Source organism: Poecile atricapillus, chromosome 4 (assembly GCF_030490865.1).
Source record: "Poecile atricapillus isolate bPoeAtr1 chromosome 4, bPoeAtr1.hap1, whole genome shotgun sequence".
In the NCBI taxonomy this organism is placed as follows: domain Eukaryota; kingdom Metazoa; phylum Chordata; class Aves; order Passeriformes; family Paridae; genus Poecile; species Poecile atricapillus.
The window spans coordinates 67,037,661-67,053,014 of NC_081252.1; the positions used below are offsets into that span (position 1 = coordinate 67,037,661).

General features: G+C 41.3%; 1 protein-coding gene across 6 annotated transcripts in view; it reads right to left on the reverse strand.

Moving 5' to 3' along the window:
- Positions 1-10,221: 10,221 nt before the first annotated feature.
- Positions 10,222-15,354, reverse strand: part of RGS12 (regulator of G protein signaling 12) — an 84,391-nt gene continuing 79,258 nt past the window's right edge. For 5 of the 6 annotated variants that reach the window (XM_058838319.1, XM_058838318.1, XM_058838317.1 and 2 more), the window contains one exon: positions 10,222-10,865. In XM_058838319.1, the coding sequence (XP_058694302.1) occupies positions 10,504-10,865 (362 nt within the window). In that variant the 3' untranslated portion in view covers positions 10,222-10,503. The remainder of the gene's footprint in view (positions 10,866-15,354) is intronic. The other variant, XM_058838320.1, reaches the window with a different exon arrangement.

Below are 15,354 nucleotides of genomic sequence, written 5' to 3' on the forward strand. Positions count from 1 at the left end.
CACAGCTGCCAGAGTCTGGCTGCTGAGCAGCTGGGATTCAGCAAACATGGAATGGGTGCTGCAGCACTTAGCAGATAATCCTGGGACAGAAAGATATGCCTTCAGCCAAATGTTTACTCCTCCTCACTCCTCTCACCTCCCACACTCACCCAGAATCTCTAGCAGCTCTCCTGGCTTCCCTCACACACAAGCTCTCAGCTCTGGGATTTTCTGCACCGATTTCCTTTCTCTTCTCTCCAGGGACTGAAGGATTTCTCAGATCTATCATGTTATTTCTTTTCTCTCACTCACTCCTCACTCTCATCCCCTCTGACATGTTGGCTGTGGATGTCCCATCCTGGCCCATGACCTTTGCCAGCAGCCTCCAACGCCTCAGAGAGCACAGCAGCAGAGGGAATGTCGTCCGTCTGTGCACAAGATGGTCTCAGGGTGGTTTTGGGTATTCCTCCTGCCACTGCCTTCTGCAGGGCTTGGGACCCCCTCTGGCAGCTCTGCAGGCCTTCACCTTTCCATCACATCTCCACATGGAGATGGATCTGCTTCTGGATTTTCTCCGCATGGTTCCTCCTGTTGGCCTCGGCATGTTTCTGTTAAACATCAAGCATCAGCAAACCCCACACCCTGGTGTTTATCTGACCCTCCTGTGCTCTTATCTCACTGCTGCCCCTCAGACATGACCTCTTTGATCCTTCTCTGCACTAGCACCTTCTCTTCCCACACTTCTGGGCCTGCACTCAGGGCTGTACCACCCCTCGGCTGAAAGTATCAGAACTTATGAGTTCCTCTCCAGTCAGAGAGTGTTGTATTCACCTCCCTCCCCAGCCCAGAGCTGCAAGCCTGTTCTCACTGCCTGCATCCCACAGGAGCAGGCACAGGACCCTCCACAGCCCAGCACCCTGGGCCATTTTTGTAATGGCTTCATATGGAGCTCTCTGTGAAATTTAGCCAGATGCAGCCACTGCAGTTGTATCCATATATTGCAGGTACATCTTTTTAATGCCTTTACCTGCAGCTGTGCTTACGGATTTTTTGGTGCATCCAAAAAAAGCTTTAGTTCTGCTATGAAAAAACAAACCATATAAATATAGCAATGGAAGAGCTGGGCCTCAGCTGCAGAAACAAAACCAAGCTGTGCTTATACACTCCTAATCACACAAATCTGTGAGTGATGTAAAGCTCTGCTATGATCCACAATATGCAGAATCTTAATTTATACATCCCAGACCCAGATCTAACCAAGCTTTTAGAAGTCCATTTCAGGATAACACCTAGTTCTGTTACACCCAGATGTCTTGATGTATCTAGAATACTATGCCTGCAACCAGTCTAGGGTGTGTTTGCATGAAGAGACTCTTCCTCCTACTGTATGAATAGGAGTGGAAAATAGGTAACTGTATTTTTCAAGGACTTTGGTATATACCTTTGCTGATAACCCTGGCTGAAACAGTAGGCCCATATACAGAGGCGTGCTGGGTTTTTTTTAGCTGTGTACTCACTGAAAACTGACAAGAAGAGGTGTGGAGGCACCCACCTTCCACCGATGCCAACACATTTAGGTAACTTGAGCACAGGCTGATTTGCAATTGTTAGGCACGTACATTTTTAGCTGTGCTCAAATTCCTGCAATTCCACCCACTTTCTTCATTAGCATATTAGACGCCCCCATGGCATACTTTAAAATGGTCTATAAGTCAGGCATGTGTGAGGGATGTGGCTCCACTTCTGCAGCTGAAGGCAGCTGAAGTCTTCCCTTTTGAAGGGGAAAGAGCACTAACAAGGAAGGGACAACCTCATGGGAAGGATGCCAGCCCCAGAGCCTGCCTTGACTTTGGGGTGATTTCCTATGGTAGGATGGAGAGCAGAGATCACAAATAATGCTCCAATTATTCTGATTGCAGGCCTAATAGTACCCTGTATGGAAACCTCTGTGTGTGTGTGTGTGTGTATATATATATGTGTACATATCTACCTTTTCTATATGTTTTTGATGTGTGTGTGTGTGTGTATAAACCAGATAAACCAGATGTTTTTTCTGCTCTGAAAAGAACTGCTATGCCAAGGGCTGAGAAGCCAGCTGACACCAGATGATCAGCCTTTTGGCCATGGTGGCCAGGGGAGGCCAGACAAAGAGGTGGTCTCTGCTAAACCTGTGCCTTGTGCAGGGAGTGCTCCCATCCCTCAGGGTCACTGAGGCAACTGCCCAGGGCCAGCAGGACTGCCTGGGCACTGCATTTTCAATATCATTGTAAGGATACTCACCCTAGACTTGTCCATTTGTTGATCTAGCACAATGTTTGCCTCCCTGGAGTTTTTGCATCCCAGACCTAGTGGCAAATCTGTAAGGGACTCTTCAAGCTTCTCCCTTCAGTGTCCCTGATGCAAAGGTCTTGTTCCCATGCAGGAAAAGGACCCTTGGATCTCAGTCCCATGCCCTAGGGTATATTTGGGAGAGCTGGTGATATATCAGGTAGGCAGAGAGATAAGGCTGCCTTATCACATAGTGTCCCTTAGCAGGGCTGCTCTCTCACTGCATACAAAATCCCCACTACTGATGCCTCTGTTACCTCCCTCTGCTCTTGCCAGCCCATGGTCTCATCCTGCTGGAGACTGATGCACACTTTTTTCACCAAATCAATAGGGATTCTGTCCCTGGCAAAACTCAAGGGCCATTTTTCCTGCACTCCAAAAGGTAAGGCAGGCAGAGATGCACCCCAGGAAGAACCTGGGTTCCCTTCTGGTGAGCAGCCCTCTCCCCACTGCACAAATCCTGACTTCAGAAGTGACTGTGTACAACTCACATCCTCAAAACCAGGCTTAGGCTAAAGATTTCACAACATGGTCAATATTCCTGCTGTATTTCCTTCTCTCTCTTTTCCCCCTCATTTTCCCGTACTTCCAGTGCCACTCCTTGTAATTGCTGCAGAAATGTAATTGCTGCTCTGTGTAATTGCTGCTGAAACAATCTGAGCTGTCATTGACTTACATTGTTCACAGATCAGGAGGAACTGGCAGATGAGAGTCACCCCACCTAGCTACATAGATTGCATATGTATTTACATCTGAGGTAGGTATCAAGGCTCACAGATTAGGCAGTGGAGACCTCAAAAATATAGAAGTGTTAAATTTAAGGTATGAGTCACCTGTACAAAAGTGTGTTTCAGCTCAAGGATGAAACAAATCATTCTTTATATATATGGAAGGTATTAAACAAACAATTCTTTATATCCACAGACAGTATTAATTACATCACTAACAAATACATGAAGTAACACCCCTGTTTCAGATACAAAGGTAGCTTTGGACACCTAAAGTTAGGCAAGATCCCAACTGGGTTCTCCTAAAAGAGAAATCATGTCTTTCATATCAGCTCTGCTAAGTGTACTTTGAACTAAACTGGACCTTCTTTTGCAAACAGGAGGCCGAATCCTGTTGACTACAGAGTGTTTAGCGAGCAAAATTACCTCTTATGACATCACAGAGTGGGTGTTTTAATGGTACAAGCTGATGCCATTGCAATGAACATTGCAATTGCAGCAGAATCTCATACATCTGCACCAGTCCTTTCTCACAAGAGCATAAAACAAACAGGCAAGATGCAATGGGAGAATCAGCTTTTTCCAGGAGATGGAGGCGGTGCAAGACCAGCAAAGCCTCACCTTCCCACAGGAGAGGAACATCTGCCTCCCTTCACAATCTCTCCAGGGAATGAAGTTGCAGCATGTGTTGCTCTGGATTTTCTAACACACAAACTTTAGTCAATGAGCAAGGGCAAGATCAGAGATGTGCTCCCACCACCACGGATTATCTCCTGCTTGCAAACAAGTGCCAGCTAACTGCTCTGCATACAGAGGGCTGATCTCAGCCAGGCATTGCTTCATCCTGGCCAGAGCACTGGCTCTGGAAATTTTTTAATCATGGAAGAAGTTTAGGTTACATAGGTGGTTACATAGGTGGTGAGGGAGCTCATGCTGTTGGTACTGGTAAATAATGGCAAATAGCTACTGAAAAGGATGCATGTGCAAGTCTGTAAATGAGGGAGAATAGTAATTAAAGTAATAGTAATTAAATTTCTCCTCATCACATGGTTTCATCTTTCCAGAAAAGACTCAAATCATTAAGAAATAGTCCAGCTACCTCTTTCAGGAATGGGGAGAAGCATTAATTTCATTTTTGTGCCCTATCCTAAGAATGTGCCACTCCAAGAGGGATTAGCTTTATTCAGATCAACTTCTAGCTGGTCTTTCATTTGTTTATGAGCGTGCTCTGGAATTGAGGTGCGAATCTGCACAATAACTGAATTCTAGACTATTCTGAGATTGTGAGCAGATCTTTGCAGGCAAAGAATGCAAATGAGGAACAGGTTGGTGCTCCCTGGCAAGGCAGACACAAGGTATTTACAAATACACTTCCCAAACTTGGACTCCAGGACCTTCTCCAGGGAGGGGCGTGAACGCCCTTACAGGACCCATGCTGACACTTGCTACAGGCTACAGGCATCTATGGAAATGCTCCAGTGGCTTTGCAGCTCTGTGTACCTGCAGGGGTGGGATACACATTTATCACTGGAAACTGGGAAGATATTATCACAGACAGCAATACATGGACTTGGAAGACAGGTTTCATCCCACTCCCATCAGTCATTATTTTCCACTACTGGTACATATTTCTCTTACACCACTACTGGTACATATTCCTGTATTCCTCTTGCTCTGGCACAGATTGTTCCAAGCACAGAGAGGGATGTGGATGAGAGGGAAACTACTGAAGGATTGAAGCACCATTGTGTCACTGATACAGCTTAGTTTACACAGGCATTGAATGCCTCTAACCAACCTACCTTCCTTCCTTTCTTCCTTCCTTTCTTCCTCTTTCTTTCTTTCTTTCTTTCTTTCTTTCTTTCTTTCTTTCTTTCTTTCTTTCTTTCTTTCTTTCTTTCTTTCTTTCTTTCTTTCTTTCTTTCTTTCTTTCTTTCTTTCTTTCTTTCTTTCTTTCTTTCTTTCTTTCTTTCTTTCTTTCTTTCTTTCTTTCTTTTTCTCCTCTTTCCTTCTCCTCTTTCTTCTCTTTCTCCTCTTTCTTCTCTTTCTCCTCTTTCTTCTCTTTCTCTCTCTCTCTCTCTCTCTCTTTCTCTCTATCTCCCTGGTAGGCAGAGTATCTGTATATTTTAGTAGTGCTAGCGGCAAGGGCAGAGCAGTTCTGGCACACTGGTCCCCTCAGACCACCACACAGAGCTAGACAACACACCAATACTGTGCAGAGGAGAAGCCAGAGGAGGATTACACTGTACCTGGAAACATTCGGCTATTCAGGCTTGCAATCCCTTTGTGTTGCTAGAATAGAGCAAAAGGAAATAATTAAAGGCTAAAACCATACCCTACTATTATTAAATTCCAGAGGATGAGCTATTTTTAAGGTATATAAATATTTGGCAAGAATTCTTAACGATCCTCTTTTAATGGAATTTCTTTATGTAGGCTAGGTTTAAGAAGATATCTTTGCAGAATCTAATAAAATGCATGTGAGCTTTATGTTGTCTCATATTTAAATTTAAACTGCAATGTCTAAATGGCAGCAGGTCCCAGAATAACTGAAAAAATATTTTTCCCATCTTTTCCCTACATTGAAAGTAAATTTCAATTAAACATTATCAGCTCTAGTGATATAAATTATTTACTTACTACATACACAATTAACATTTTAATGAGTTTGACACACTTAAGATTCTATAAACATTATTGTGCAGTACATGATTTCTTAATACTTCGGGGAGACAAGGGATGAGAAAGAAAACCAATGTGTGGTTTCATATTAGAAATGGATCATATAGATATTTAAAGACAAAACCACAAATAAGGATACAAACCAAATTCTGTACAGCAGCATTTTAAGCTGCACAACAGATTTATCAGTTGGGACAAAAAATATAAACAATTTTCATATCTTTCACACAAATAGTTCAGAAAGCATGCTGGTTCATGGGCAACATCTTGGGTTTGCTAATATTTTGAGTAATGCAGGCAAGATTTGCAGACATGTGATCATCCAGCACTTCTCAACAGGGTTTTTTTTTCTGGAAAAAATCAAGAGTAACTGGCTAACATCACAGTTAGTCCAGAGAAAGGAAATATTTCAGTAAGATCAATGAAAACTTTTCCTGTATTTTAAATGACATTGGATTACAGGCCACAAATCTCACAGCTCTTCATCACCTCACCATGCTGAACTTGGGATGCTATTCCAAGAGCACAGAGAGAAACACTTGGATGCGCCACTTGTTTTGCTGCAGGGTAAACACCCACACTATCCACAGAACAACTCTGTTGTCACACAGGTTTGCTACAATCCCACAAAGCTTGGAAATCTGCCTGCTCATGCAGAAAACAGGGTCATTTCTAAACCCAAGTCACTGAGTTGTGGCTGGGAACTGGGAGGTGCCTCAGACCTGTTTTGGCTTCCCACACCCCTCAATAAGGACCTGCTGCTGTCTAACTGAGCCTTTGGAAACTTTTCAAAATCTTTGAGAAATTGTGAAAAGATGCCTCCAGGTGTTTGCATCATACTACCACACACACTCTCCCTGTCTCCCAGCTACCAAGTACCTCAGGAGAGATCATTTTAAATAACAGTATTTGCTGTCGGATCTGTGTTGGAGAGGGCTGGGGTGAGCAGCAGCGCCACTGCTGAGACACAGCTACTGGCAAGGATTCCAGTTTTGTGGCAAAAATCAAGCTCCTTCCAAAAAAATAAAACTATGCTCATAAGTCCTGGTTATCTCTGCTACAATGAGACAAGGAGACAGCCAGCTGAGCCACATCTTCTGGAAGTTTTCTGTTAAGAACATTAAATTTCAGCATCAGAAGAAAAGCAGTAATAATGTAATTCAGGCTACAGCAAAGGCACAAAGAAACCAAAACTTGCAGGCAGAGAAGCAGTGCCAGAAGGACACAACATCTTTGAAGGACATTAAATAACCCCCAGAACACTTCCAGGGGCATGAGAAAGGGCAATAGAGCCAGGTATTGGCTCCTTCCCACAAAGCAGTCAAGCTCTTGCAGTCTGCAAAGCCTGTTTATGCATCTTCATAACCCCTTAGTTCCTTGTCACACAGTCCCTCAGAGCTAAACTCTGCAGTGATTCATTTTGCTTGTGTGTTATATCACAAACTTGTTGACAAGGCACAAAACTACTGTAACCCTATGGGGGAAGTCTTGTTGCAAGTTTGCTTGTATGTATATTTTCTATTCTTCACAAATCCTTTAAAATTAAACCACAACAATCTGTGATTTGTGGAACCAATGAGGCTGAAACCACTACAATTGAAAATCAGATACCATGACAACAAGTGAAATATAAGACAACTGCTACATTAAATAAAATTTGGAATGCTGCAGGATTTTCTGAGTGTTGGGATTGGAGTTTTTTATACCACTGGTTGTTACACTTTCATGTTTCAGTACTGACACAGGTCAGTAGATCTCCCCTTCCACCTAAAAGGATGGAAAGACTCATTTTATTTATAATCATGGGATTATGAAGACAAAAGAGTAACTCTGCACAAGTGGAGTTCCCACATGGAAAAACTGGGAAAAATAAAAGAGAAATAAAGCCAGCTAGAATTCAATTATCTTTAGGAACAACTGGAAAGATAAAGGATCAAGTTATGAAACAGAGTTTCAATTAGGCTGATTTTTAACTATAAGTAGGTTTGATTAGCAGTGTAAATCACAGTATGAGGAGGCAACTTAAAATCATATTATAATGTTGAAATTACACAGTAATTAAAACTAGACCACATCCCTAGTAAAATATTGGAAGCCATCAGCCAGAGACAGGCTGCCCACATTCCTTTTTATTAACTCCTGATTCCAGCTGGTTTAGCTTTTATATTCTGCCAGATATTGAAAGGAAAGCTAGTATTATTAATTTCTAAGGAATTAATTTATATTAGTTCTAGCTAAGAAGTTACTCTTTTAAACAATCTGCCATTAACTGGCATGTCAATGTGGCATGGGGAGAAACAGATTTTCCCATGTCCCTTTGTTTTCAGGATTTCCAGGCATTACGCCAAGAATTTTCTCTAGGTTAAAGAAAACTCCATTCTTTCACATACTTCATTTTCCTGCACACAGCTTGACTCCCATGTTGTCAAATTCCCTTTGAATCCTTGATACAGTCAAATCCATTTTGTTGCACCCAGATTTTATGAACAGCACTTCCATTTGCTTGTTTTTCTGAGCACAGCAGCTTGAGGACAGAAAACAGAAGAGGATGGAGGAGAAGCTCTTTGACTTACACCTGGCTTCTCTTAGCTTCATCTGTTGGCCCCTAACCCTTGCATTAGAAAGGAGTGTGAAAGTCAATCCCCCCTCCACGGCACTCAAGGCTTTTGAGCTGTTCTTGCATCTCCCCTCAGCTGTCTCTTTTTCCAGATGAATTCTGTATTGCTCTCTCCCAGTAACTTGAGTGCCCTTGCACAGTTTAAGATAAGCAACCTCGTTTCATCTAAAATATTGATCAGAGGTTAATAAAAGACTGTAATGATTGCATTTGAATTTCAAGTTTTTATCTGTCAGATAAGACACAAAAACATCGAAGTGTATCCCAGGTCAAAAAGCCCTCTCTTGAGTTTGACTGCTGTAATTTTAATTTTGATTAGAACAAACCTATTAATTTTCCAGAAGATGGGAAAAAATTATGCCCATATATCCATTTATCTGTGAAAAAAAAATATATGCTCAAGGGCAAGTATTAGCAAAATACTACCAAATAAAACCAAAACACACACACACAAAAAAAACAAACAAAAAAACCACCTCTTTAAAAATACATAAATATTTAAGTCTTTTCAGATCACTGGGCTGTGTTCTGCCAGCTGTGTTTCCCAAATCTCTAGTAATCATTACACCACCACGATTTTATCATGAGTCTAAAATTAGTTTAAAGCTTGAAAGTTTTAAAAAGTACAGCTATTTTCACAGCATATACCTTCATTCAGGCCCACACTGAGTTGAGTCTAATATCAACAAGGATTTTTCCACAATATCAAAAGCAAAATCAACTACCAGTAGGAAAATAATAAAATATGAAAGCCAATGGGTATCCCTTAATCTCACTGGAAAATTCGATGTAACACTTAAGCATTAAGATTAAGCTTTTGGAATCTTAATTTATGATTACAAAATCATACTTTTGTATGATCTGTATGACCTTTGATTTTAAGAAACTGAATTACAGCATCCAGTACTCTCAGCTATTCAGAAAATTTATGATTCTTGGTATGTTTTAGGAGCAGAGAAAGAGGAATTAATCAATATTTACCTTGATGCTTTGCACCTCCTGCCTGTGTGGATCTGCAGTCCAGGAGATATGTAGCATGGCTTTTTAAGTCTCACAATAAAAAGCAGTGAACCCCCAGAACTCTCTATATCCACTCAATGTGATGAGCAGATTTCCAACACTCTCAGTTCTTCGTGTACCCTTTTGCATGTCCAGGCTTGTAACCTCTCCTGAAGAAATGGTTATGGAGGAAAAGGAGCAGGTGGCAAAACCAACATGTTCAGCAGTCTTAAATATCTTTTCCTTCATAAAACTCCACCTAAGGCTAGAAAATTAACTGATAAAATGAATATAAAATATAAAATACAGTGAACAACAAGTATGAGAGGCACTGAACCCTTATCAAAGGAGCAATAACGAAATTACCTTTCCCCAAGTGAAAAGGCACTGAGAGCAGTGATGAGGAGGGACCCAATGACCATCACACCACTGTGTAATTAGATATTTATCTCTGGTATGGAAACATCACCAGTGCTGGCTACAAAAGCAGCTACTATTCCCAGCACAAGAAATTCACAATTTTGGTTTTGTTTTTTGTTGTTGTTGGGTGGTGGTATGTTTGTTAATTTGTTTGGTTTTATTTTTTTGTTGGGTTGCTGTTGTTTTGCTTCTTGCTGCTTGTATAACTATGGTCTTCTTGCATATATCTAGGCAATGCATTAGACAAGACTGAATTCCACTTGGACCTCTTCCCAAATGTTATGAAACAGGAAAATATTAAGAAAATATTCCTAATCTTTTTTAGACCAGTAACTAATTTTACCTACACTTCAAAAATGTACTAAAACACAGGGAAGCCTGAAGACAAGGGAAAACCATTAGAAGGTTAAACTGAAATTATCTTAAATAAAAAGTTTGTCTGTAATAAAGACAAGAAGAGCAGAGGTCGAAATCATAATTTTAATTGCACTGTTCAATGGAATCATCTCAGGGAAAATAATACAGAAATGGAAAAAAGCAAAACCAAATAGCTCGGTATTTTCATTGGAATGCTACTTTTTCATTCTAGGGCTTCCAACTCATATCAGAAGTGATGGTCTCTAGCAGGTTCTTTGAAGGCAAGTGGATATTGAAAACCACTTATATCTTGCAGAAACACATCTCTAAGACATATCTCCATTGCTGCTGATGCCAAGCAAAGTACCAGAAAATTTAATTAAAAGCAGAGATTTAAACAAAAGTAGCTTTATACTGATTCTCAGTGGCCTTATTCTTCTCACTCTTGACAGCTATCAGAGATGGAAGATCTGATGTCCTGTAAACTCCAGTCCTCATCCTCCCTTGGCAAGATCTCAGTTCAGAGATGTAACCTTCAAAGCTGAGGTTGCCTTCAGAATCATCACAGGAGCGTGTGCCAGAGTCCTCCAGTTTGACCCCATCCACATCGATTATCCTGTTTACAGGGAGCTCCGTTCTGGGGTTCCCTCTCACACCAGGAGGATTAAAGCTTCTGCTGGGCTTTGCTTTGTGAGAGGTCTGCTCACAGGAGTTTCCTGAAGTCCCTTGTGAATCATTTTTCTTTCTGTTTGCACCTAACAGAAGAATTAAAAAAACACAAAACAGGAGAGTTACGTACCTTCTGGTTTTAGCAGTTTTCAATATTGCAACCTTCTTGAGGCCCTAATGGTAGTCAGCTGGATATTCGTCCATCAAAGAGACTTATTGATGTACCATGTAGGTAACTAAACACTAAAACTCAAAGATAAATGTCAAATACAAATTTGTATCTTCTTAATGTAGCATTTTTCAGAGTTTTTTAAAAAACTCCATTAAAAATAACTACTTAGTATAATTTTGTACACGTCTAGAACAAAAAAATTCTCACACCAGCAAACCCAAAGATGAAAGGGGAGAATACAGACTTTCCACTGGGACAGAATGGGAGATGTTCCCTCAGATGAACTAGTCTTTAAGACCCTGCTGAGATAGTATTTTACTTGGCTAGGGCTTAATTCTCTAGCAGACTAGTAAGGGATTACTTGAAGTTCCAGTTCACTGTCCTGAACCGCAACAGAACAATTATGGGCCACAATTTACAAGACAAGAATAAAGGAAACAACTTGGCAGAATCACCAAATCACAGGATGGGTCAGGTTGGAAGGGACCCCATGGAGCATCTGGTCCCACCTCCCTATCAGGCAAGGTCATCATCCCCAAGCACACGGCACAGGATTGTGTCCAGATAGTTCTTGAATATCTCCAGTGAGGGAGACCCCACAGCCTGAGTCTGTTCCAGTGCTCAGAACAGTAAAGTTCTTCCTCATATCCAACTGGAACTTCCTGTGCATTGATTTCTGCCCATTTCCTCGTGTTCCATTGCTCAGCACCACTGAGCAGAGCCTGATTCCATCCTCTGGCACCCTCCCCTTAGATATTTATAAACATGGCTCAGGTCTCCTCCAAGTTGATTCTTCTCGAGGCTGAACAGGCCCAGTTCCCTGATTCTTTCCTTCTAAGAGAGATTCTCCAGACCCTTGACCAGCTTAGTAGTTCTTTGCTTGGAACCGCTGTAGGAGCTCATTGTCCTGTGAGCCCAGAACTGCACAAACACTGCAGATGTGCCTCACCAGGGCTGAGCAGAGGGGCAGGATCACCTCCCTGACCTGCTGGCACTGCTCCTCCTAACACACCCCACGACTCCATTGACCTTCCCAGCCACAAGGACACGCTGCTGGCCCATGGACACCTTGTGTCCCCCAGGACCCCCAGGTCCTTCTCTGCAGAGCTGCCTTCCAGCAGGTCAGCCCCCAGCCTGTGCTGGGCCATGGGCTTGTTCCTCCCCAAGGTGCAGGACCCTGCATTTGCCCTTGCTGAATTTCAGAAGGTTCCTCTCTGCCCATCTCTCCAGCCTACTGAGGTCCCTCTGAAGGGCTGCACAACCCTCAGAGGTCTGAGGGCTTTAAACACTCAAGAAACACCTGAGTTACATCTAAAATCACAGTTGCCAGGATTCAGGCCGGTTCTCTAGACTACACACACAAAATCATCGCTGTCCCAAGACAGCTGTAGTTTAAACCCTTGCACTGCCAAAAGCCAATTTTGTGTTAGATATGACCCTGCAAAGGACAAGGAGCTTCTTAAAGCAAATGCACAGAAGCTGATTTGCCTGTGTCAACAGCAGCAAGAAAGGAAGGATGAAGGAGTTGATTTCAGGATTTGTACCACAGTTAACAACATGGTTTCCGTAGTTGAGGTTCCCCCTAAAATGCTATAAAGAGAGGCAACATTTTCAGAGACAGAGAACTGCTTTTATAAGATCAGACTGAGAGCCAAGAAAAAAAAAGAGAAACTTTCAAGCCACAAAAGCAGGTCTGAGTAGGGGGCTTCCATTTCATATATCATTTCCTTTTTCCATATATCTTCTTATCCGTCCTTTAAAAGACACCATCTTACTGACATGCTTTACACAAAGCATTCTCAAATGTTGTGCCACAGTACATGCAAGTGCATGACCAGCATGTTTAGCCACATAAATCCCATAAGACTGGTGTGGTTAAATCCCATACCTGTCTTTCAAATCTTTTATTTGTGCTTATCCCACAAAGTGATTGGTGGAGTTTTATGCAAGGAAAAGAAATTTCCATGTGTAATCACCGTAATCAAGAACTTTTTGATATGGAGAATGGAGGAAATGCAAATGAAAAAGACAAAAAAAGCACTTTCATACAGTTTCAATCAAATCACTCCAGGGTCTTCTTGAGGCTTAAAGCTTTCTATTTAAGAAAAATAAGTTAAAATCCTAAGTAGTGCAATGTTTAGTGTTTTAGCTACAATGAAGCTCCACATGAATAATGTGGTTATTTCACTCAGTAATGCTTGCTGTTTTTTCAGAGGAATTAGATCAAACTCCAAACAAATCAGCTGAGCAGAGAGAGGCAGAAAGCTCCCAACCCTGTTAGCCCAGCATGACTCCAGCCTACTAAATAGCAGCTAACATTTAATGGGACTATATTACACTTTGTGTTTAAATCTCCCTACTGAAACTGAATATTGGCTAAAATTTAACTGCTGCTTGCATGGGCTGTGCTGCAAAATGCTGTTCTTCTGTTCTGGAATGTTTATCTTAACATGAGTGTACTAAATTGTTCTCTTGATCTCTTTAATCTACTATTCTACGCCCTTTGAGGAAGACCTGTGACTCTCCTTTCAAGTTGCTTTGAAAGAGCTACAAATTGCTGAAATGCCTCCTAATGACAAATTATCACAAATACATGGCATTGACAGAGTATGAGTCATCCAGCTGTCCTAGCACTGAGAATGCATCCTCCTCTAAAGTGTCATGTAAAGGCACATCTTTGATTGGGGTGGAAGGTCTCGTATCTGCTGACCTGGACTAGGTTGAAACATTTTCCACAGTCAAAAAATGCAGCCTGCATTAACAGAGCACAAGAGATGAAGGAGCTGGAAACTCCTGCTGAGGAACACTACAGAAGGTGCAAGTATTGCTGTATTTATTTATTTAGGTGTTAAGCCCTTCTGCAGTTAAATATAAGAAATGCCATTTAGTCTTAGAATTACGGTGTCACTGAATCACCACACAAAGCAACTGGGTGTGCAAGTTGTCTAATAGGAACACTGCAAAAATAAGGTCAATGTTTGCTCTCAGGCTTCACAGGACATAAGCTCATCTGAACAAGAACATCCACATTATAAACATATTTTTCCATTAATGTCCTTTTCAGGAGGAATCTCTCTGTAGCATCAAATAAATTACTGCTAGAGGCAGGGCAGTATTAGAGAACATCTTGTCTAAAATACCAGTTCAAAAGAATATGGAATTACTAAGGGATGATATTGTGAAGATGATTTCATTTTTCCTATTAGGGTAGAAAAGATCTTAGCTCATCTTCACCAAAAAGGAAGATGCTTTCAAGAGTAGCACTACACAGAAAAACTATTTCAATATAATTTTTTTCCTCATTTTTTTAAGAAAAAAGCTTTTATGGAGCAAGACTATTTAATAATAGGTGAGATCTGCCAAACCAGCTTATGTATAAATGTATCCCACAAGTTTTTAAGTAGACTCAAGATTTGCATGTACTCAGTGGAGCTTTATGATGAGGTTTCAAAGAAGTTTGCAACACTTTTACACTGGTCTCCTTCTCACATTTTCTTTTTGAGTAACAAATACCTGAAGACCCTTAGCTGTGCAGGGACCCTCTAAGGTGCAGGGGGCACTCACAGGTAAAATTTCTCTTTATATATTCTTGACTGAAGTGATGAATACCTCCATGGAGAGCTCTGTAGATGCTTTGTCATGTATGAAGCATGTCAGGAATGTCATTACATTCTCCCAGATCTAATCTCTCAGATGTCCTAACTTCAGTAGAGAAAGGAAGACACTGCTTATGGCAGCAGTCACACAGGTACATTTCCAGGCTGGAATACCACATTCACACCTATTGGTAATCTCCTCACTTGCTAAGCATTCCACACAGCTCTCAGGGAATTTTCTTTCAGTCTGATTTCATTAATATGTTCCAGCTGATTTAAAGATGGGAAGTCATCTTTTGTCATTAAACCAGAGCTCTGCTGTGTTACAGACTCACAGGCAAATGACTGCTTAGAAGGCTTAGCTGCACCCATCTGCATTTTTCCAAAGGTGACTACAATCAGGGACTGTTTTGGTTGATCTCCTGATTTTTGTTACCAACGTTTCTCTTTTTGTGATATTTGGATTTTGTGTATTACTCGAGCACTTTAAATTTAACATTATTATGATGGAGAACTACCTTTATAAAGAAAAACAAAGGGAAATCTTCTGTACAAAATATTCCTCAAACTTTAATATCTAAGCAAGAATTACAAGACATTGTCTTCCAAGTAGTTTAGGAATAAGGGAGCATTTGGCCAAATTCCACACAGGGATGAGGTCACAAAAAACCTGGAAATTTCAGGAGCAGCATTAAGTGCCAAAAATGTAGATGATAGGATCATATAACCCTAAGTGTAATGCAGATGTTTGGGGATTTAAAGGTCTTCTCACAACACCTTGCAATTATATTGCTTCTATACCATGAA